The sequence below is a fragment of the Macaca thibetana genome, chromosome 18 (assembly GCF_024542745.1).
Source record: "Macaca thibetana thibetana isolate TM-01 chromosome 18, ASM2454274v1, whole genome shotgun sequence".
NCBI lineage: Eukaryota > Metazoa > Chordata > Mammalia > Primates > Cercopithecidae > Macaca > Macaca thibetana.
Genome location: NC_065595.1, coordinates 56,769,469 through 56,793,413, shown reverse-complemented (window position 1 = coordinate 56,793,413; position 23,945 = coordinate 56,769,469). Strand labels below are relative to the sequence as shown.

The following is a 23,945-nucleotide window of genomic DNA, read 5'->3' as shown; positions in this document are numbered from 1 at the left end:
GGGATGCACTGGAGTCTATGCAGTTTGGAGAGAGTGCACTGAGTGGGAGATGAAAACCAAGCCTACAGCTATGGGATGTGGTTGGTATTCATCCCTCCATTAATATGAGAGATCAAGGGTTGCACATGTAGAGCGGACAGAAATGAGATGTCCACAAGTTTCCCTGAGCTCCCTGGTGTGTGCAGCCGGAGAACAGACCAGTAGCTCCTGTCAATTTCAGAGGACTCTTGCTACTATGAAGAGGTGTTTGTGGAAGGCTGACCCAGACTATCCATCAGGAGAATGTGGTTTCTCAGACCCCTTCCTACCCTTTGAAAACAAGACTGACTTCATTTCCCAGAATCTTCCTAACCAGAATCCTCTGGAGACCAGGTTTCCTTGAGGGTGGAAGTTGCAGCAGGCAGTCAGAGTGGGGGCTTGCCTTTCAAAAGGCCTGAAGGTCCCTAGGATGTGACGGCATCCTGCATGGGTCTGCTCACCTCCATGGTCCTCAGGAGCAGAAGGAAGTGCTGTGGCTGCCTGGCAGAGAAGCTGAGCAGCCACGATCATCCCAGGGCTGGATGGCAACGTTTGTGTCCTGGAGAGGAACCCGAGGCTGGGCATGGAAAACAAACAGCTGGAAGTTTGTGTTGAGTATTACGGAAAAATGCAGAGAACAGGAGAACATCAGAAAAGAAAGAGAGGACAGGGCAGGGCGACTCATGCCTGTAATCCCAGCACTTTGGGAGGCCTAGGCGGGAGGATTGCTTGAGGCCAGGAGTTGGAAACCAGCCTGGGCAACATAATGAGATCCTGTCTCTAGAATTTTTATTTATTTTTTATTTTTTTGAGACAGAGTCTTGCTCTGTCCCCCAGGCTGGAGTGCAGTGGCACGATCCCAGCTCACTGCAAGCTCTGCCTCATGGGTTTAAGCGATTCTCCTGCCTCAGCCTCCTGAGTAGCTGGGATTACAGGCGCACGCCACCATGCCCAGCTAACTTTTTGTATTTTTAGTAGAGATGGGGTTTCACTATGTTAGCCAGGATGATCTTGATCTCCTGACCTCGTGATTTGCCCACGTTGGCCTCCCAAAGTGCTGGGATTACAGGTGTAAGCCACCACTCCCAGCCTCTAGAAAATATTTTTAAAAATAATCAGGCATGGTGGTGCATGCCTGTCGTTCCAGCTCCTCCGGAGGATGAGGTGAGCGGATCACTCGAGCCCAGGCATTGGAGGCTGCAGTGAGCTATGATCGTGCCACTGCACTTCAACCTGGGAGACTGAGCAAGACCCTGTCTCAAGAAAGAGTGAGAGAGAGAATTAGAATCATCAAGGGGAAGCTGAGGCAGACAGAAACAAACAAAACCAATAGGGTTAAGGAACAATTTGCAAGGAAACAAGATGCTATTATGGATTTATTTAAATGATTTGAAAAACCAGACTCAGAACAGACTTACCCAGTTCAAACACTGTGTAATTGTAATACTGAAACATTGCAAGATCCCAATGTATTGAAGAGAGATTATATTTGGTTTGTAGTGTTATACTAAGTCAGGAAAACAAACCAATTGATTTTATAAATAACTTTAGTACAGGTGGGAACAAGGAGGTGTGATAATTAAAGATGTACTTAGAAATTCTTGAACTTCTTTTAAATGGGCAATTAAAAATCTCTTGGTACAATATTGCCCTCTTCTGGACAATACTAATGATGCTCAAAATTTTAGAATCTTTCCCTAATCTCTTTCTTCATGAGCAATTAGAAGTGAACTGTCATGAGTATACAGGATAGAGATTTGTTCAGTGGCCAAAGAGGTCATTTGGGAATTAAGGACCATAAATGTCATTCAAGATGCCTGACTATGAATTGCATGCAGACTTTGCCACACATCTATTGAAAAGATAAATGTAGATACACTATTTTTGAAAACAAAACTTTTTAAGACTTGAAACATCAAAACAAAGAGAAAAACAAACTACCAGATAATTTAAAAATTTCTGAATCATATTCAGGTTCCAGCAGTGCTTGTGACCCAGCTGGTACCATTGACTCCAATTTGGTAAGTAGACTATAAAAGGGTTGCAATTCTAACTATCTCCATTATTCTGATACATATTAAGGACTAACAGTGTGGGCACTTCCAGAAATTAAAATAAGACCCAAGGCTAAATTGCTTAAAGAGGTCATTGTTGTTTTTTCAAACAGCATATGTGATTTTGTGATTTTTTTTTTTCAAAAACTAAAGAATAAGATTTAAACTTGTTATTCTGGAGTCCTAGAGTTTAACTCTTACTGCAGGTTTGTAGTTTACTCAGAGGGTGTTGCCTCTGTGGAGCCCTGCACGTAAGTCTGACAAGCATAATTAATAACATTGAGAAAATCAATGGCCAAGGGCACATTAAGTAAAGTTGGCTGTGTACAAAATAATTACAATTTATTTTATATTATTCCAAGCACAATACCATGGTATTCTGAACAATTTTTTTTCTTTTTCTTTTTCTTTTTTTTCTTTTTTTTTTTTTTGCTCTTGTCGCCCAGGCTGGAGTGCAGTGCCGCGATCTCAGCTCATTGCAACCTCTGCCTTCTGGGTTCACGTGATTCTTGTGCATCAGCCTCCTGAGTAGCTGGGATTACAGGCACGCCCCACCACACCCAGATAATTTTTGTATTTTTAGTGGAGATAGGGTTTCACCATGTTGGCCAGGCTGGTCTCGAACTCCTGACCTCAGGTGATCCACCTGCCTCGGCTTCCCAAAGTGCTGGGATTACAGACATGAGCTACCGCGCCCGGCCTATTCTGAGCAATTTTCTAAGATAATTTAGAAATTGTCTGTCTTCTTGGCCTCAGAGCCTAGAGATGCCAACTTCCAGGCACAGAATAGATGGAGTGAATGAGGTTCTGCCATCCTTCCCGTAAGCCTTGATGACATTGATGCAAGGCCGTGAATCTTGCATATTACCAAAGCACTCTCAGATAAACAATTCTGTACTGATTTTCAACATGTTAAATATTCAGACATTTTTTCTATTTAAATTGATAGTCTCTGCTGTAACAGTATCAACAGACACTGACAATGCTATAAATAAGAGTGATTTTGAAATTTTCTTTCTCCGTATTTTCCAATTTCTTTTTAACCACAAATGCAGATTACATGTATAACAAATAAATGAATAAAAATAAACAAAAGCAATTCGCAGACTGTTGAAATCAACCCAGTATTTTTTTCCCCTGGAGACACTTAATTACTTTTTGTGACCAAAATATATTTCTGTGACAAGTCTTTGCTCACACACATGTTTGAAAACATGTCTTAATTCCAAGATGTCAAATGCTTGTTTGATTTTCATTGAAAGGGGTCTTGCCCATGCAAGCTTCACGTTGAAGGCCCTACTTGCAGCATCTGCAAACCGTTGTATTGGAATCTGGACAAAGAAAACCCCAATGGATGTTCAGGTAGGTTTCTTATATATCATAATTTACTATATTGTAATGTTCTCTTAATTTTCTCTGCCCCAGTGACTAAACCCACCCACAAGAGCTATTTGTTGAATCATTTCAATGTGACAAGATTCTATCTAATGTTCTGATGTTCTCCCCCCACTTTTGGCAGAATGTCTGTGATTTTCAAAATCTCAGCAAGGGATTTCTAGCCTGTTTCTGTATGTATTTTGTTGTTTGAGAAGGCAGCTACTTGATATATGGTGTATTTTTTTTTTTTTTTTTTTTTTTTTTTTTTTTTTTTTTTGAGACGGAAGTCTCGCTCTGTCGCCCAGGCTGGAGTGCAGTGGCGCGATCTCGGCTCACTGCAAGCTCCGCCTATTCGCGCCATTCTCCTGCCTCAGCCTCCCGAGTAGCTGGGACTACAGGCGCCCACAACCGCGCCCGGCTAATTTTTTGTATTTTTAGTAGAGATGGGGTTTCACCATGGTCTCGATCTCCTGACCTTGTGATCCGCCCGCCTCGGCCTCCCAAAGTGCTTTTACAGGCGTGAGCCACCGCGCCCGGCCTGATATATGGTTTTTATGTCCTTGTTTTTATAATCTACTTTTTCTGGTTTAACTTTAATTTTATGCTTATATCGAAGCCAGTATAAGGACTTAAAAACACCGAGTTAAGGATACTGAATAACCTTGAATAGAGTGTACTTCCATGCATGCATATCAGTAATGACCTTGGCATTGGAATCATTCAAAAATCCCATGATGTTGCAGCTTTTGTCATGGAGTAGCCATAAACTAGCCGTTACTTTTTGTAGATGGATGGTATGGATTGGTCTGTTCTGCCAACTTCAGAAAGCAGTCCAATTTTAGACCTCAGTGATGCAAACTCTCATTCCATTGAACTGCACTGGCAAGGCCGACTGCACACGTTGTGTTGCAGCTGTGTGATGTTCCCAGAGCCAGGAACTGTCTTTTGTGTCTCCCTTGGTTTAAGGATGCTCTCTTATCTCCACAGAATGCCAGTGCCATAAGGCGGGAACAGTGAGTGGAACTGGAGAGTGTAGGCAGGTAAAGTGGGCCAAGTTTTCATGTGACAACAGCAGAATGTTACAGCAACTGCTTGTGGGGTTTCTGGGGGTGTGTGTTAGTACCTCTGTCATTCTACAGTGCATGGTAATCCTTTCCAGATCCTGGCTACACTGCTTCCTATTATACAACGAGCCAGTTTTCAATCTTGAAGATTAGTGAATTCTGTAGTTGTATAAAATGTTGTCATCTGGTTCATTGTTCTGCAGGGAGACGGTGACTGTCACTGCAAGTCCCACGTGGGTGGTGATTCCTGCGACACCTGTGAAGATGGATATTTTGCTTTGGAAAAGAGCAATTACTTTGGGTGTCAAGGTAAATAAGTCCAGTGGGCCCTGAGCAAAGCACAATGTTAATGGACAAAGATGGTCCAAAAAACATTTCTTCTGAGTTTGTCATCTTCATGCAGACTTTCTGACGGAATGGCCCTGAAGCATTCTGTCCAGGGAATTTGGTCAAACATTGATTACATTGAAACTAGTAAATTGCAAGTGAAGCTGTTTCTACTTCTCTTCTACCACCACACTGTGGGTTTAATTATAAGAAACATAACTGGGATGGGAGGGCATCTGTTAGTTTTATAAATAACATCAATATTTAGTAATTTTAAAGATATATTTTATATTATCAAAAATGCTAGCATCAGATTTTCGGAGACAGTGTTGTGTTAAATAAGGAAATTGCAGGACAGTTGCCCCACAAGGCTACTCCTGAATCTCTCGCTCGGCCCCTGGTTATCACATGTTCTTTAGAACAGCACGGTTTCTGAAGCATGTTTACTCATGGGCTGCTGTCGTCTTTGCATTGGACAACAGCATTTGAGCTGGCCTATAGTAGCTGCCTCCAACTTAGAAGCAGACCTTTGGAAAGACACACCATTTTAATTTTGTTTTTGTTGTTTTTGTGGTTGAATCTGATTTCCAAGTGCAGACACACCATTTTAGTTTGGGAGTTTCTGAGATTTCAAACACCGGCCAGATAGGTGTGGCAGAGGAAAGAAAGCAGACACTGTGTCACTGGCATGGTCAGTTTTCCTTTCTCGTAGAGCAGTGGAGGCACTCAGTGTGGAGATGGCTTAAGGGGTAACTGCTGCTGTTTCCTGGCTTTCAGGGTGCCAGTGTGACGTTGGTGGGGCGTTGTCCTCTGTGTGCAGCGGGCCCTCCGGAGTGTGCCAGTGCCGAGAGCATGTCGTGGGAAAGGCGTGCCAGCGGTGAGTCCTCGGGAGGCTTCTTCCCATGTTCAGGGTGTGGAAGACGGTCTTAGACATTCCTGCCTGTGCTACAGCTCTGGTGAAGAGAGAAGCAGCCCTAAGGATCAAGGACAGGGGAAGCTGTCCTATGTCAATTGAAATCTGGACATTTGTGTGTGAGTTGTTTAAAACGGGAGATTTCCTTGCCCATAAAGCCTGTTCTACTGTGTAGACCATGAAGCACATTCGCTTGAAAGTTCCCACAGGTACAAAAACCAGATGGGCAAGACGACAGCTGGAAGCATGAGGTGGGTTCTCAGGGCCCAACCTCCATGTACAAGTTGGAGCAGGAGGAGCCCACAGATAGGCCCACTCCAGGGAGAGAGGGAATAAGAGGGGGCGATGCCACACACCCAGATGCCTGGGCCAATAAGAAAGGGAATAAGAGGGGGCGGTGCCACATACCCAGGTGCTTGGGCCAATAAGAAAGGGAATAAGAGGGGGCGGTGCCACACACCCAGGTGCCTGGGCCAATAAGAAAGGGAATAAGAAGGGGCGGTGCCACATACCCAGGGGCTTGGGCCAATAAGAGAGGGCATAAGAGGGAGTGTCACCACATACCCAGGTGCCTGGGCTAATAAGGTTCTGTTCCTGTTTCCCTCTTGGGACCAGGAGTGAGGAAGTAGAGAGGCCAAAGTTATTCCCCAGGTTGCGGTGAGGGTAGGGGTAAGAAAACTTTGGAAGTGGGGAAGAAGTGCTTTGTCTCGTGCAGAAGCAGGTGACAATGAACTGTAGGAGCAAGGGAATGAGGTGCAGATTGAGACTGGGGAACTGTAGGAACTATGGTATTGTTTCATCTCTTAGGCCATTGTATTTCACCATTTATAAATATTTTCAAGCCTTGATGTTTCGTCAGTGATTTTTCCTCTGTGAAGGGAAGAAAAATAACTTCTGAATCTCAAGTACCTTCACTACTTGCAATAGTAACAGATTTATAAAGAGATCTTTTATGTTGTGAAGGTAAATTGTATTTAGCAAGGTGATTCTCTCCTTTCCCTCAATGTTTCCAACATTTGAATTCTAAAAGTCAGAGCAGGCCGGGAGTGATGTCCCAATTGGGACAATTGCTGGAGGCCAGGAGTTTAAGACCAGCCTAAGCAACATAGTGAGACCCCATCTCTACAAAACAAACAAACAAACAAACAAAAAAACAATTAGGCAGGCACTGTGGTGCATGCCTGTAGTCCTAGCTGCTCAGGAGGCTGAGGCAGGAGGATAGCTTGAGCCCAGGAGTTTGAGGTTGCAGTAACCCAGCTGCACTTTCCCTCAGTCTTTCTAATTGGCTGTCACTGTGGGGGCTTGGAGTAAAAGATCTGTGAAGAAGGCACATCTGTAGGTTTGTTTTCCTGAAGACCAGTGAGCCTCACCACGGGCCAGGGGAGCTTTGTAAATGCCTGCATAAAATGTTTTCCTGGCTCACGCCTGTAATCCTAGTACTTTCGGAGGCCGAGGCGGGCAGATCACCTGAGGTCAGGAGTTCAAGACCAGCCTGGCCAACATGGTGAAACACTTTCTCTACTAAAAATACAAAAAATTAGGCAGGCGTGGTGGCACACACCTGTAATCCCAGCTACTCCGGAGGCTGAGGCAGGAGAATTGCTTGAACCTGGGAGGCAGAGGTTGCTGTGAGCCGAGATAGTGCCCCTGCACTCCAGCCCGGGCGACAGAGTGAGACTCCGTCTCAAAAAAGTAAACATTTTCCATCTGTGTTTCATCTTGCTCCACCCTAGTGTTGATTTCTTCACATCATATCATAAATATTTCCTATTATTATAATTAGCCATCAGATTTTAAATGGTTATATAATTTTTTGTAATTTATTTCATAATTGTACACTTATGTTGTTTCCAAGTCTTCACTGTTTCAAACATTCTTTTGTGTTAATTCTTTGACTATCTACAAAATCTTTCTTTAGAACAGATTCCTGGAAGTAGAATTACTGGGTCAATGTGTGTGAACATTTTTAAGGATTTTTGTAAATTGTTTCCAGAAAAGTTGTAAGCACTCCTAATTCTATTTGCAGTATAGGAGCATGGCCTTCTATTTCTTTTAACAAATTCATCTTTATGGCATTAAACCCACTAACTGCTCTTAGCTTGTGACTGGATTAGCAAAGTGTCTGTTTTTCTTTTTTTGAGAACTTTAAGTAGTTTGTTAAATGCCACACAATGTTGGAATATTTTGGATACTTCTCTGTGCCTACCACAGCTGAGCTCTTGAAAAGAATTCTTTAATAGGCATATAGTTTAAGAGAAAACAAGGCATAGAAGAGTCGTTCTAATGATTAAAAATTACATATCGAGAAAATATATCTAACTTGTAAATTTAGCATATGAAATATTTTATGTCATGTTCATCATTATACCTATGGTCCTTAGCAAGAGTGCCTGGCACATAGATATTAATATTTATGTGATGAGTGTATAAATGAATGATTAAATAAATACACAGTAAATAAACTAATTTGCCTTTGCTAAATTTTTGGCAATTATTTAGAACATACTAAAGGATGCTACCACTATGGCTTGTGCTAAATGATTTTCTCATCTTAATGCTTGGAATTAGTAGGTGTTGAGTGTGTTTTGTGTGAATGTTAATGTGAATGAAAGCAATAATTTAGAGAAAGAGCAGGAGATCCTTCTCATTTGTCCTTTATTTAATGTACTCTGTCAATGTGGTGGAGTTCCTTCATAGTAGCTATCGTGATTAAAGGATATTCAGATGATCTATGGGCCTAACCTCCCGTATGTGTTTACTTTTTATTTACCAAAGGCCTGAAAACAACTACTATTTCCCAGATTTGCATCATATGAAGTACGAGATTGAAGACGGCAGCACACCTAATGGGAGAGACCTTCGGTTTGGATTTGATCCGCTGGCATTTCCTGGGTTTAGCTGGAGAGGATATGCCCAAATGACCTCAGTACAGGTATGCAACCTGGAGAAAGCAGCTTCATGGCTGAGTAGCTCAGATACTTCCCCACACCAGTCTCAGTGAGCCCCCTGAAAGTTGACCTGTCCCCAGAACTCATTCCACGATTCTTTTTCTCCATATTATGGGTTGGCATTGGGGTTTAGGTTAAACCTGGGGCTTGGGGTAGGGCTGTATATTAACTGGTAAGCCTTTGTGTGGATTTCATAGTTCATTGTTACTTTAATTTGATTACCAAATCAGAAAATGAAGAGATTAAAGAAAAATAGTGTTTATCTCTGGAGACTTTTTTATAAGAAGAGGGAAGTTTCCTAAGTGACGTTAGGCTGTAGTAGAATGTGAGGGACAGTTTTCTTTAAAGCCATTTGTGGAAAACAAAAATGAGTTGGCTTAAGTAATTCCAGTAAAGCTAGTGTTCCTAATTTTTGGCTGATGCTTTTTTTAAACTTTGAATTGCTATGTACATGGAAACTAAGATAAATAATGAGTATTAGTTAAGTGCTATTTCATTTTTCTTTTCCATATTTCTCTTTCCTTCATTCTTCTCTACTGTATCCATCTATCTTTGCTTTATATTAGAATGAGTAGGGGAAGTTATACATTCTTTGTTTACCTTTACAACTTATATGTCTTGCTACTTATAACTAAAACATTCTATATAGCCATTGAGTAGCTTTGTCCTCAGAATTTTTCTTTGAGGTTGGTTTCTTCAAGCTGTTTCTCAGTGGAGAAATTCAGAATATGAGAGGTAAATTAACGATCATGGTAACACAGTATTTTTTGTTAGTGCATTCAAGACTGCTACGTGCTGTTGCTACCTCCGTCAGCCTGTAGAGAAGCTGGGACAGGGCCACAGTTCTCTCGGACCTCTCCCCCTCATTGATTCTAACACTGCTTTTTGCCTGGCCATAGTCCCCATCCAAGCTGCCTTTCTGAAATAGTACCTAGGATCTTAAGATACTTCACTCTTTCCCGCCACTCCCCAAATACAGCTATTTAATTTCTTCAGTTTCCTAACATTACTTCATTATTCAGAAAACAAGCAGTAAATTCCATTGAGTCATAATAGGATGTAAATGACTGACAACCCAATCAAAGTGTATGCCTTCTCACAGGTGCTTACAGTTTCAAAGAATAGCTGGTGGACAAAAAGGAATTCATCTCTAATGACACATTTTCTGAGAAAGTTATTTTGGTCAGAGGACGTTGGTGGTGCCCCCAGAATCACCACTTACTTTCCTCTGCTCCTAATACATTTTTGCATATTTATTTTCCATCTGAAACTAACACTTCAAGATGAATTCAGACAAATTGTGAGGGTCAGCAGGAGTTCCTCAGTGTGGGTCACCTGTGGCTCCTGCTTCCAGAGCAAGTGGTTCTACACAAAGTCAGACTTGATTGTCACCAATATCTCACTTAACATATATCCCCTTCCTTTTAACCAAAGAAGTAGGGGGAAATGCCAGAAGAACCACTAATTTGGGCATTTCCAAGTTTCATGAAGTTTCCTTGGGCTACAGCCGAATCTGGACGATCTGGACGTGTAGTCAGTGGTTCAGAATTAAAATAGTCTACTCTTTCCTTCAGCAGTCCAGGCTCCACAATATTCACAGAATACTGTGTGAGCCCAGGCCCTGGGGACCAACAGGACCCCTCCTCTTGGTTCAAAAGCCATCATTTCTCTTGCATAAGGAATTGAGATAAAACATTATACAATTTAATAGGTATATTTTAGTTACATCCAGATGTTACCACCTTGTAGAGTCAAGGAAAGTCTTTAACCTTTCCTTGGCCACCGTTGGTTTCTATGACCATTTAGACTTTATGTATGTGAAGCGGACTCTGAAGCAGTCTCTCTGGTGGTGTGAAATAATACCCTCTCCTTTCCTTCTCTTCTGCCTTTTTATTTTTCCTAGCCAGTGGTGGTTGCTCCGTCACTGTGGCTTTCTTAAACTAGTCCATCTAATACTCCGCTCTGTCTGCCTGATTACGAAAAGGTCAAAAGAGGATCTCAGTTGCTGAGGAAGTGCGTTTTCACTGTAATTTTGGTTGTAAGTGATTTTAATTCATCGTTAGGTTTGCCTGTTTCCATCTTTCACAAGTTACTCCGTGCTTGCTGACTGAGTGTGAGTGTGTGTGTGTGTGCGCATGTGTGTACATTACAAGTCCAGTAGTGACACTTGAATAGAATAAAGTCACTGTTTGGCTAGCATGTCTTTTAACCAATTTTTTTCTATGCTTTATGGCCTTTCGGTATATTTCAGAATGATGTAAGAATAACATTGAATGTGGGGAAGTCAAGTGGCTCCTTGTTTCACGTTATTCTGAGATACATTAACCCGGGAACTGAAGCAGTATCTGGCCATATAACTATTTATCCATCCTGGGGTAAGGCAAGTAGGTAAAATTTCAAGCCTCTTTTCAATTAAGAAATAAATAGTGAAACACTTTCTCTGATTTTCGCAGAGTTGATCACCCTTAGAAAGTGTCAAGCCTGGCTCACAGTCTGGTTAGACAGTTCTCTAGGAGCCCTGTCATTTGTTACCTTTCCTTCTCTAAACAATCACTTAAGTTTTGCTACTAAATTTATCATTAACTGTCATTTTAAAAATTGATATAACAACCTGGGTACCTTGGCTGAACCCCATGGGTTATGATGTCTTCACTGGACAGAGCTCATTTATAACTCATTCATGGTGAAGTGGGTGTCACTTTTTTGGTGTTACTTGAGAGATTTTGGCCCACTGCCCCAAATTCTTCCATTGTTTCAACTCAACCAAATAGAGGAGAAATGGGTGAGGATGGGAGTTTTTCCTATGAATGCTGTAAAGCATGAAGCCCAAAAGAGCTCCAGGAGGGAGCTGCAAACCTGACCCAGGGGTGAGGAATTCCTGAGGGCAGAGGGACAAGAGAAGAGCGCACAGCCTGGCCACAGGCAGAGAGAAGGCCTGGAGGTCTGTTCTTCAAGGTTTTAGGGCTTCTACCTGTCCTGGAAACAGATTCCAAGAAGCATTTGGAATTTTACGAGGCACACAAAATGGCACCAGTGGAAATCTAATTTAGCATCAAAATATACGCTATCTTTGTTAAGCATCCATGGTTCACTCGGAATGGGGGAAGAAATGATGTCATTTCTGAGTTGTGTCAGTCCAACTTGCGTGGCTGGAGGTTGATTAACTCATTGAAAGACTAGCAGGCTTACTTAATCATTTATAGAATACTTTAGCACCCATTGCCTCACATCATAAGAACTTTGCAAACTGAAGAGAGTTGAAGAGAAAACAGAGCTGAGAGGTTTAGTAAATTGGCAGCCACAGCTGGATGTTTGTAGACAAAGTCTTCAGATTCCAAACTCTTAACAGATCCCTCTGCCTCCTGCATGACAAAAACGGCAGCAGTTTGTTCTCTGTTAACTCAAATAGTTGGAATACATTTTGCTTCGTTTCCTTGTCCTCTGGGACACTTTCCCCCTAAGTCTGAGTTGGGAGCCCCAGTTATGTTATGTCCCATGGTAACTTGTGCCTCCTCCCAAATACCACTGTCCAGACTGTACCACATTCTCCTGTCTTCTAATCCTTACTCCTCTCCAGTCCTCAACAGCAGGGAGCAAAGGCCATGCTTACTGTGTTTACTGCCTTGTCACCAGAACTTAGTTCCAAACCTGGCACATAGTAGGCCCCCATCAATGTTTGTAGAACAAGAGTGAACCTAAAGATTTGGAGAAGATAATTCTTTGGAAGAAAAAGTCTCAGTTGAACTCAGATGCAATAGTTTATTTCTTTCTGAACCTCTTACAGAAGGTCCTCTCTTTGTTTAATGCAGAAGAAAACATATTTTATCCTGAAAACAAACAAACAGAAGAGTAAAACTTTTTCTTACGCATGTTCATTAATAAAAATTAAAACTTAAAAATCACATATGCTGTAGTCCCCGCTACTTGGGAGGCTGAAGTGGGAGGATTGCTAGAGCTCAGGAGTTTGAGGCTGTCATGAGCTGTGATTGCACCTGTGAATAACCACTGCACTCCAGCCTGGGCAACATAGTGAGACCCTGGCTTTTAAAAAAAATAACATATAAACAAGAAAGGAAAAAATAATTAACAGCTAATATAATATATTGAACATTTACTATATGCAAGGAACTTTCCTAAACAGTTTACAAATATTAATATACTTATTTAATAAGTTAAACAATTACCCAGTATAGATAACCATTGCTGATGTCTTATCAGTATCTTTCTAGCCTATTTTATACATATGTATTTGCATATTACAGTTTTTAAGGATAAGATCAGTAAATCTGATCAGTACATATCATCTTAAACTTTTTGAGATGTAAGCTGAATGTTCAAAACTGAATATCTAAAATCATAACACTGACTGATAGAAAAATGCCTTAAGCAGTTCTTTGTATTTCTGATAGGTGCTGCTCAAAGCAAAGAGATCATCTTCCTGCCGAGTAAGGAGCCAGCCTTTGTCACCGTCCCTGGAAATGGTTTTGCAGATCCATTTTCAATCACACCAGGAATATGGGTTGCTTGTATTAAGGCAGAAGGAGTCCTTCTGGTAAGACTTAGTTCTGAAGGGAGAGCTCTTGCGGGATTCTTCCTACCTCAGAAATGGTTCCATCCAAGACTACAATCCACAGCAACCATAAAATATCACAATCGTTGGTGGTTTTAGACACAGGAACTATTCAGCCCCAAACTAAGGAATATGTGGTGACATTCGCCCTCAAATGACATAGGAATCAACTTGAAGTATCTTTTGTATCCTTTCAGCTAGCTTCTCTTGGACAAAAAAATAAAAAATAAAAAAGGTCTCCTAAAGACTCCTAAGTTATCAGAACAAATGCAAAACCTTCATGAGTATGTGGCTTCACCTTTCCAAAGCTGGTATGGGATTTTCCAGCATGAGTCAGAAGTATAGACTTTAGCACCCATTGCCTCACATCATAAGAACTAGCAGCTTCGCCTGGTTATTATCTACACTGTCTGGAGATTGTGCAGAACCAAGGAAGAAGAACCTAGAAGACAAGAAGATACAAATTTCAGTAAAGTTCTTGGGGGTGGAAAGAGAAGCGAGAGGCTACAAGAGCCACTGCTTCTCCATGACACTCTTTCTGCTTTTTTCTGTGTTGAACCTAATGTAGGTTTATTCTCACCAAACAGATTGCCTACAACGGAGAACTCTTTATTCAGGAAAGGCTTTGTCTTCAAACACCTAATAGCATAGCCAGAGAAGCCATGGGGAGTTGGAGGGATGAAATCTGTTCTCTGAGACAGCCCTCTTTGCTATGTGCTTTAAGGCTGCCTGCTTTGCTTCATGGCAAGGTCTTTTCAAAATAGAGTTCTTGGGAAAAGCTTGGATTCATGCTCTCAGAGTGGAAAACATAAAGCTTTTCCTTCTGGCACAACCCCATTTACTGGCCATGTTAGCAAATCTTAGGCAAGTCCCTTAATTCCAATCCCGCCTCTTCCAGTCCTGCCAGTTGCTTCTTCCGTACAACAGGGAAAATACTTATCTTAATAGGTCCTTTCAAATCTGGGATCTTACAAGGATAACATGAGGGTTTGTGCCATCCATTCAAGACAGCAAAGGAACATCAGAAGGTCTGTGCTCTTCTTGCACCTTCTTAGTAGGAAGCTTTATTGCTTTTTAAAAAAAGTTCAAGAATGTTTCACAAATGGTGGAAATGAGGCAGAGGAAAATCCCATTGATGCCAGTAATGGGTACAATGTTGGACTCACGGAAAGTAGAAGTTCATTATAAAAGTTACTATTTAGGCATGGAAGATGCCTAATGACATTTAGTCTGTGCAATTGTGTAGTAATTCATATGTATGCCTCCATATTATAATCCTATTGTCTCTAAAAATATCTTATTGGGTGCCTACTATGAACTCTTACTATTCTAGTATTTGTGAGACTATAAAGTCATGAGGAGAGAGGAGATGTGGTCCCAAACTCAGCAAACTTACTAGTAGAACAGTAACCCTTTAAAAATTGAAACTTACTGAGTCCCCTGAGCCACAATCTCCTACTTTTCCCCTCCTATACATTTCTCTCTGAGGAAAGAAAAAGCTTTATGGTCTGTGTATGAACTCTTCGCTCTCCCTTCTTCCCTCTGCAGATATGCGCTGCTGTCAGGACAGCTGGGGGCTGTCAATCATTCACCTTCCAGAAGCCTGCAGCTCTGCTCTTTCCTGAAGAGCTGCTTAGCTGAATTTACGCTGTGGGCTTTGTTTGGCACACTCAGTGGAACATGTTCTTCCTCTGTTTCTTGGGACAGGCAGTAGGCCAGTTCCATTCTGTGAATCACCAAGATCACAAGGCATTGCTTTTTATACCGTGCCAGATGAGCGTTACTCGGGTGTGGGAGTAGAAAGTGATCCACATTCAGTGTTCTGTACTGGTGAAGGCAACCAGCATTTCCACAGAACATTTCATCAATTGACAATTTATTGTCTTTGTTAATTTGTGAATTTATAAACAACCCAGGAGAGACAGTAAAATCTCTCTTGAAACTTGAAGAATAAAAATGTTCACACAAGGCCGGGCGCGGTGGCTCAAGCCTGTAATCCCAGCACTTTGGGAGGCCGAGACGGGCGGATCACGAGGTCAGGAGATCGAGACCATCCTGGGTAACACAGTGAAACCCCGTCTCTACTAAAAATACAAAAACTTAGCCGGGCGAGGTGGCAGGCGCCTGTAGTCCCAGCTACTCGGGAGGCTGAGGCAGGAGAATGGCGTGAACCCGGGAGGCGGAGCTTGCAGTGAGCTGAGATCCGGCCACTGCACTCCAGCCTGGGTGACAGAGCGAGACTCCGTCTCAAAAAAAAAAAAAAAAATGTTCACACAGACAAGTTTCTCTCTGATATGTAAAGAATCTTTGATGAGTGGTTCTTTGTGTTTTGGTGAGTCAGGATGAAGAACAAAGTAGTTGATATGGAGAGTTTAATTAGCGACTTCACCTGGTTGTTATTGATTTAACTAGTATGTTTGATTATTTTATATCCAAAGTAGGGCTACCATCAAAATGAGTGATTCTCCTTTTGGTCTTTATTTACTAGGATTACCTGGTGCTGCTCCCCAGGGACTACTATGAAGCCTCTGTACTGCAGCTGCCAGTCACAGAACCGTGTGCCTACGCAGGACCTCCCCAAGAAAAGTCAGTATGGGGCAGAAGGTGCAGCCACATCATTGGGGTCCTCTAAATTAGGAGCCTTTAATGCAAGCTTTCATGAGGTGTCTCAGGATCACAACGACAGCACGATGCTCTGGATGATTAGTTGTGATCTTCCTCTATGTCTTACTTGTGTCCTTCAAATAAGATTCACAAGGCGCTTTGCACACCATAGCTGGCTTAGGAGTGGCTACCACCCTCCAGCATGTGGGAATGTTGACACATGCCCAAGTCAGTGCCCTCAAGGTCAGTCATGCATCCGGTGGGAGGAAGAGCTTAAAATAGAACCCAGGTTTGTGGACCTTTGTTTCTTCTCTTCCCCATGCAGATGAAAATTTATTGCTTAATTCTTGTAGCAGACACTTAATAAGAGTTTGTTGAAAGATGATGAATGAATGAGTGAACTGAATGACTAAGAGTCTTTGGGGATGTACTTTGATATTCCGTTTGATGTTCTCAGTTGTAACTATTGATTCTGTTGTTGTTGCTGTTGTTGTTGTTTTCGTTGAAGTTGCTTGCTCTACCAGCATTTGCCAGTGACCAGATTCCCCTGTACCCTGGCTTGTGAGGCCAGACACTTCCTGCTTGATGGGGAGCCCAGACCCGTGGCAGTGAGGCAGCCCACACCTGCACACCCTGTCTTGGTGGACCTCAGTGGGAGAGAGGTGGGCCAGCCTTTTATTTGTTATCGAAGTTATTACTACCTCCCCATCTGTATCTGCTGAAAACACTTGGCCACAGTTGCTTCTCAAATTCAGGGGAACCTGGAAGATTTTCTCAGAGGTGTTTATCAACATTTGCTGAGCTATCTGATTTAGGGTGGGGCTGGATGATACGCTGCATGGAGCCATGTTCAGGTTGTTCTTTGAGCACTTTCTAGACATGGCAGGGGATGTAGGCAGCCATCAAATCCTTTCTTTTTGGTTATCTGGACTTAGAAGGGGGCATCCTGTTCTACCTGATTCAGGGCAAGATTTCTCTTAAAAGACAGATGAGACTCAATCTAGTAAGCCTCCAGAAATGACAGAGCTTACCCTAAAAGGATACCACACTCACTGACTGTTCAACCCCTTAGGCTAAGCAATTTGTAACAGCTGAATTCCTTGAGCTCAGAATCCGGAACTTCTACACCCCCTGGCACCTACCTCACGGCTTGGAGGACAGGTTACTACAGGTCTTGGTATTACTTTTCTTCCAGGAGTTCTTCGAACTTCAGAACCAAATTTAAGATCATACTAATTTAAGATTCGAGTTAGAGCTATAGGATATCAACCATAACAATAAGAACACACAACGCAACACTTCAAAATGAAGACACTGGAAAAAACTTCCTCCACTATATTTTTATTGTTTGCTTTCTATAACATTCTCTGTTTTGTCCTTTTGAGGAAAATATTCATTTGGGGGATTAAATCTGTGGGATGAAAATATATGTGGAGTTAATCGTAACTGAACATTTAGACGTGTACATTTTTGTAAACTACATTTCTAACATTTTGAAGGTAGCAGTTAAAGGGTTTTAAGTATATTTCCTGAGTAAAGTCTTCATTTCATTTTATTTGAATTTTCATGACACAAAATAATATATACTTGTTGTAACAAGTAAAACAATATAGATATGCATCAAAAACCTAAATGATCTTCCCTCCACTTCATTCTAATACTAAGTTTGCTGTATCCTTCCCTACCCATGCTATGTGTGTATACACACATGCATGTATATAGGTGTACATACATACATATATACATAAAATGCACATACACGTAGATATACAGATACATGTACGTGTATGTGTGTGTATTTGTGTGTATGTGTTCCCTAGACAACAGGAGGTACAGTTGAGAAGGGGCAACCACCAGGAAGTGATGATGATGACTCATCTAGGAGATTCTAATCTCTGATTTAACCCAGAGCTATAGTACAGAGCTAGTCAGCAGGACCTCAAGGCTCCTTTACAATATTGAAATATTTTATTTTACTATCTCTTTATTATCCAGCTTATTGATTCAGTTTAATTTATACTTTTAAAACTTTCCAATTGGCTCTTTATCATATTTACTTTTTCTTGTCTTTTCTGCCAGTTTTTGTTTCCGAACTTCATGTACTTTTAAGTGGAAGTTACTCCTTCATTTATCTTTTTTAGTATCCTAAAGGCCTTGGAGCCAAGTGTGTTTCAGAATTCAGAATTTTTAAGATTTGAAAAAAGATAACATCTCCAGTGAGGTCTGGGATAATACCCTATAATCAAACAGGTTAATATTTCTCCAGTGAAAAGCATGAATAGGCACACCTGGGGAGACACGAACTAATATCAGTTTAGTTCAGACTTTGCAAACAAATGATTATTGGTTAAGTTAGGTAAGGTTTGCCGCCAAAACAGTTACGAAACCTATTTCCTTTTCAGAGTTTGGGGATTTCCGACCGTGGGCCGCTATATTTAGTCTTTGTCAGACTATTCCATAAAATTCACCTCATCTGAAGTGAACTCATCTCTGATTATTTTGTTACCTGTCCTTCTTAATATTTGATTTCTGTGTTTTGAAATTTTGTTTACAGGCGTATTGGCTTATTTTGAACGAGAGGTTTTTGTCCTGTCCTTCTTTTGTATCTGTTTTAGCCTGCTAGTTTTGCACTGTCTTACCTGTCCACTGGATCCTTAGCCCAGGAGCAGGCATTACAGTGTGCCTTCTCTATTGTTATGACATTGAAGATAGCACAGATTCAGACACTGACCCCATGAATGGCATAGCTCAGTTCTTGGTCATGAGGCCACATATTTGATTTTTGGTTCCCAAATTCCATTGCTTCTTCTAAAAATTTATTTATTTTTACATATTTAGGGGTACAAGTGCAAGTTTCTTATATGCGTATATAACATAGTGGTGAAGTCTGGGCTTCTAGTGTACCCATCACCCAAATAGTGAACATTGTACCTAATAGGTAGTTTTTCAACACTTACCCCCCCTTCCATCCTCCTACTTTTCGTAGTCTCCAGTGTCTGTTATTGCACTCTGTATGTCCATGTGTACCCATTGTTTAGCGACCATTTATAAGTGAGAACATGCAGTATTTGACCTTCACACAGTTTCTTATAAATCCACAACCCAGGAGGCAGATTGGAAGCAATTTTTTAGCTTCTTTTTAAGTTTGAACATCCTCGTCTTCAAAAAATGTACCTGGATCTGGCCATTGTCTCCTATGGCACATGTTTTATTCTCTTTACTCTGCACGAGCTAAACTGCTGGCCAAAATAACCTGCTTCCACATCTAGAGGAAAACAGGCTTGTGACTACAGTCCTGGTGCCACTTTGGGTTTTTCTTTAACTTACGTTTTATCACCTATTTACTTTTGATTCAAATGTATCTTTTTGTTGTTCTTTTAAAACGTTTTACCCAGAGTCACTCTCTCTTGGAGCAGGAGTATAGTGAGTGTGAATTCTCTGTGCCATCTGAACCAGAAGTCACCCGTATTTTAAAAATGCTAACCTATTTTTATTAAAATCCTTCTCTCTCTCCCTCAACTCAGCCACTGCACCATACGCCTCCCCTTCACAACAAAACTCCTCCAAAGTATTGTCTACACTCTCTGTTTCTAATTCTTTATGCCCCACTCACACCTCAACCCACTTCAGTCTGGCTTCCACCTCCCACTCCATTAAATTTATTTTGCCAGGTTTCCGATGAGATCTTTGTCACTAAATCCAGTGGATATGTTTCAGTCCTTATCGGTTTAACTTCTCGGCAGCTTTCAATGCCTGGTGGATGCTCCCTGAATTCTCAAACTCTCTCTTGTTTTTCATAATTTAAGGGCTATCTTAATAATTTAAAAAATAACGACAACCTGATTCTCTTTCTACCTCTCTCACCGCTTCCTCAAAATATCATTTGCAGACTCATCCTCCTCTGTCTAGCTGTTAAGTGTTAGAATTTGTCGAGGCTCAGTCCTAGGCCTTATTACTCTATGTTCTGTCTCGAGAAGCCTCACTCATGGCAATTGTGTCAGACACATCTCCACACAGATACCTCCCATATTGTTATGCCCAGTCATACCTCTGCTTTTATATGCAGACCAGCAAGTCTACCTTCCTTCCTGACATTACCTCTTTGATGTTTCAAAGCAATCTCAAACTCCGTTTCAGTATTCCCTACCTAAGTTAATGCCACTACCACCCATCTAATTACATAAGGCAAAATTCTTAGGGTCATCCGTGACTTCTCCCATTCTTTCCCCTACCCAAACCAATCCATCTGTGAGTGTATATCCCAAACTTTTCTTGGCTTTCTCCTTCTATCTCCCTTGTCCAAAATACAATCATTTTCTATGAGAATCTCCATAGAAGCCTCCTAATTAGCTGACCCACATCTGCTCTGCCCATTGCACCTCCTGATGTGTTCTCCAGACTATAGCCAGCACTCACATTCTGATGGGAATATTTGATCAACACTTATTGCTCTTAGGATAGAGACAAAGATTTTAACATGGCTTATAAAGCTGCCCTTTCTACTTCCCAGTTTTATTATACCCCCTCCTGCTCTCTGTTTCTCTGCTCCTCTGACCTACCTTCAGTCTCTTGGGCTTGCATTATATGGGACTCTACAGCATTCTACGTTGTATGTAGCCTCCTACTGCAAGCCGTTCCCTCTACCCAAACACTCTTCTCTCCCCTGTGGCCTGGTTGTCTTCTCCTTGTCCTCCACAATCAACTAAGTTGCTGCTTCTTCAAGGAAGCCTTCCCCCTCCCTTATCTCCTCGACTAGCTCAGGCCCCTTTCTAACACCTCTGCAGAACATTATTCACATGTAGTTTTATGCTGTATTTTCTAGTTATCTAATTACTTGATTCAAGTCTGTCTGAGCGTATGTCTGTCTTGCTTCCCATTGTATACCTATCACCTAGCTGGTGGACTAGCATAGTGTAGGTATTCAGTAATATTTGCTGACCAAATCATTTGAATCCTCATTTTGACATCAGACATATTAGTTATCCCTTTTAGTTTTGTATAGGCAACAGATTTGATAAACCCGCCTTCTATGTCTTTATCCCAAAACACTAATAACTACTAGAGGTCAGTTCTGTGCCATAGAACCAGAAATATTCCTCCAGTTTGACACTGATTCCATTGAAGTTCCCCTTTTTAAAGATAAATAACACACATAAATAATCACAACAGCAAGCAGTAAAGTTTCTGTTTGCCATCTTTTATGTCTTTTATCTGAGTTTCTCAAACCTGACTTTGCCCATCAAATGTACCTTAAACTCTTCAAACAAGCCTTCTAAAAGGTAATCCATACAATTTAGAGTGGAAAGAGTAGTAGAAATTTATAATAGAGTGCTAGATAGAAATTGCTGCCAATAATAACTTCTGGGAGAAAACCTGATACATCACTGACCTGTGAGTGTTTTGTGGTGGGGTAATGACAGTCAGGCCCTTGTTTGGAGATGCTCAGGGGCGAAATGCTGGCAGGAACCTCGCCACAGGGAGCAGTGGCAGAGCCATATTTCCCTCTAGAACATAGAGTCAACATTGGTGTGGCTGATCTACATTCTTTCCCAGAGGGAAATCTTTCTGTTATTTACATGCCAGAAAAAAAAAATCACTGTGGAAGATCGCAGTTATGTGGTTCAGAGCCGTGCAGAAGGAATACCAAATGTGAATTTCCTAAGGCAGGGAGAGGGAGGACCATTTTAATTAAATGTGGTAAAGCTTGCCTGGATCTGAGCTTGCAGATGGAGGTGGGTTACACTGGTGAGGAATAAGGTTCTAATACTGGCCCAGGCATTAAATATGCATACACACTTTGACCCAGTAATTCCACTTCTAGGAATCTTACAGAAATACTAGCATTAGGATATACGCGTGATGATTGTATACCATTAGAGGTTGTAGGGAAAATTAAAGACAACCTGTGTCCCTCTATAAGGGATTAGTTAAATAGTTTTATATTCATACTACAGAATGGTAGGCAGCTATTCAAAAAATGAAGTATATTTGCATGTAAGTGTATTTGCATGTATGTATTTTTGCAATAAAGACATATAAAATACCATTGAGTAAAAAAAGCAAGTCATGGTAAAAAGCAATAATCACAATTATACTCATTAATATTTACATAGTGCTTATTATATGTCAAATACACTTCTGAGAGCTCTGTATGCATTCACTTAATCCTCAGAACAGTCTTAAGAGGGGGGTACTATTGTTATCTGCATTTTACTAAGGAGGATACCGAGGCATACAGATGTCAAGTAGCTTGTGCAAGATCACACAGCTGGAGGCTGTCTGATTCCAGACCCCAAACTCCTAACCAGTAGGTAATATCAGGGGAGGGCACACTTTTTCTGTAAAGGGACAGATAGTAAATATTTTTGGTTTTGCAGGCCCTGTGATCTCTGTCATCGTAGCACAAAAGCATCCTTAATTGTCTACTATGATCGCAGTTTTTCTTAACAAAACAAAACATGCGTGTGCATATTTGGGCATAGAAAATGGTTTGGAAATATGAAAATCGTTAACAGTCCTTATTAACACCCCTTATCTCAGGAGCGGGATGTGTGTGTGTCACTTTTACATTATTTCCCTTAGTACAATTTAAAACTTCTTTGAAAAAAACAACTAAAGAGCCCAAAGGCACATTTCATTCCCGTTACTCCTCATCAGTACTTCGGATCTCTGCTCACTGCAAGCTCCGCCTCCCGGGTTTACGCCATTCTCCTGCCTCGGCCTCCCAAGTAGCTGTGACTATAGGCGCCCGCCACCTCGCCTGGCCAGTTTTTTTGTATTTTTTAGTAGAGACGGGGTTTCACCGTGTTAGCCAGGATGGTCTCGATCTCCTGACCTTGTGATTCACCCGTCTCGGCCTCCCAAAGTGCTGGGATTACAGGCTTGAGCCACCGCGCCCGGCCAGTATTTCATTTTTACTTCAAGTTTTAGAATGTCTTTTGCCTTGAGAAACAAGCAGCAAAAACACTCTGGGTGGAAAGAGTAGAAGCCTCTCTAAGCAGGGCTGCCAGATTTAGAAAATAAGAGTACGGGATGCCCCATTAAATCGTCCAAATAAACGATAAATAATTATCTGTTATTTATTTCCGTCTAAAATGTAACAGGACACCATGTGTTTTATCTGGCATCTCAACCTGTAGGACCATATTTCTTACAGGGATGACGTGTAAAAATACTTCCAGGGTGTCTTCTGGGCTCTGTTTTCACCATTGCTGATGCACGTATGGCCTGTACGTGTCACAGCTGGATCACAGTCTGTCTGCTTGGCCTCTGTGACAGGTGGAATTGCATCTGCGGCTGTGCGTCCCACAGGTTGGCCGCTACGTGGTTGTGCTTGAGTATTCCACAGAGGCAGCCCAGCTGTTTGTGGCTGATGTGAACGTGAAGAGCCCTGGGTCTGTTCTGGCAGGCCAGGTGAACATTTACAGCTGCAAGTACAGGTACTCAGTCCCACCAAGGGAATTCCTCTGTAAAGGTACAATTAGGAAATGTGCTTTAGGAACTTTGACGGTTATTTGTGTTGGGAGGTTGTTTTCTTTTTGAGGCAGCTTTTGAAAACAAGCAGGTGATTAGTTGTGTGGTCCAACGTCATCACTAATGTGGGTATTGGGAGCCCTCTCTATGGGCAGCGTAAAAATGTGGCATTTTCTTAAAAAGCTGTATGCTGTACTTAGCAATTTGGTTCAGATTCACATAGCACAACGCAACCTCTTTATTTGATTCTCTGTCACTAAGGTGCGGTGCAATGAACTCACTGCTCTCACCTCAAAGGCTGTGTCAAGTACCTGGGTGCGTAGCATAAGGAAAAAGACTCGTTCTCAGTAATGTTAGGGGGTGCACACCTACCTTTGCAGCACACCTTCAGAACTGGGCATAATTAATGTTTGATGATTGCCAAGTGGGAAAAAAAATTAACAAAGGACTTCAAAATGCCCCGATGAAGTTCTTCTCTTCCAAGAGCACTAACTGACAAGGGCTTATTAAAAATGGTTTTGTTTGCATAATATTTCAAGATGCATGCAAATGTCCAGAGCATGCTGTAATTAAATAATCAGCACAAGGGGTGTTTCC

The 23,945-nt window shown here is 41.6% G+C and overlaps 1 protein-coding gene across 4 annotated transcripts in view; it reads left to right on the top strand.

Annotated features, from left to right (window-relative positions):
- Window positions 1–23,945, top strand: part of LAMA3 (laminin subunit alpha 3) — a 273,575-nt gene that overhangs the window by 126,753 nt on the left and 122,877 nt on the right. For 2 of the 4 annotated variants that reach the window (XM_050767786.1, XM_050767785.1), the window contains 10 exons: window positions 1,993–2,039; window positions 3,335–3,434; window positions 4,437–4,489; window positions 4,717–4,822; window positions 5,618–5,717; window positions 8,529–8,685; window positions 13,111–13,253; window positions 15,760–16,164; window positions 16,384–16,537; window positions 23,154–23,314. In XM_050767786.1, the coding sequence (XP_050623743.1) occupies window positions 1,993–2,039; window positions 3,335–3,434; window positions 4,437–4,489; window positions 4,717–4,822; window positions 5,618–5,717; window positions 8,529–8,685; window positions 13,111–13,253; window positions 15,760–16,164; window positions 16,384–16,537; window positions 23,154–23,314 (1,426 nt within the window). Of the gene's footprint in view, window positions 1–1,992; window positions 2,040–3,334; window positions 3,435–4,436; window positions 4,490–4,716; window positions 4,823–5,617; window positions 5,718–8,528; window positions 8,686–10,952; window positions 11,086–13,110; window positions 13,254–15,759; window positions 16,165–16,383; window positions 16,538–23,153; window positions 23,315–23,945 lie in introns of all 4 variants that reach the window. The other 2 variants (XM_050767788.1, XM_050767787.1) reach the window with 2 other exon arrangements.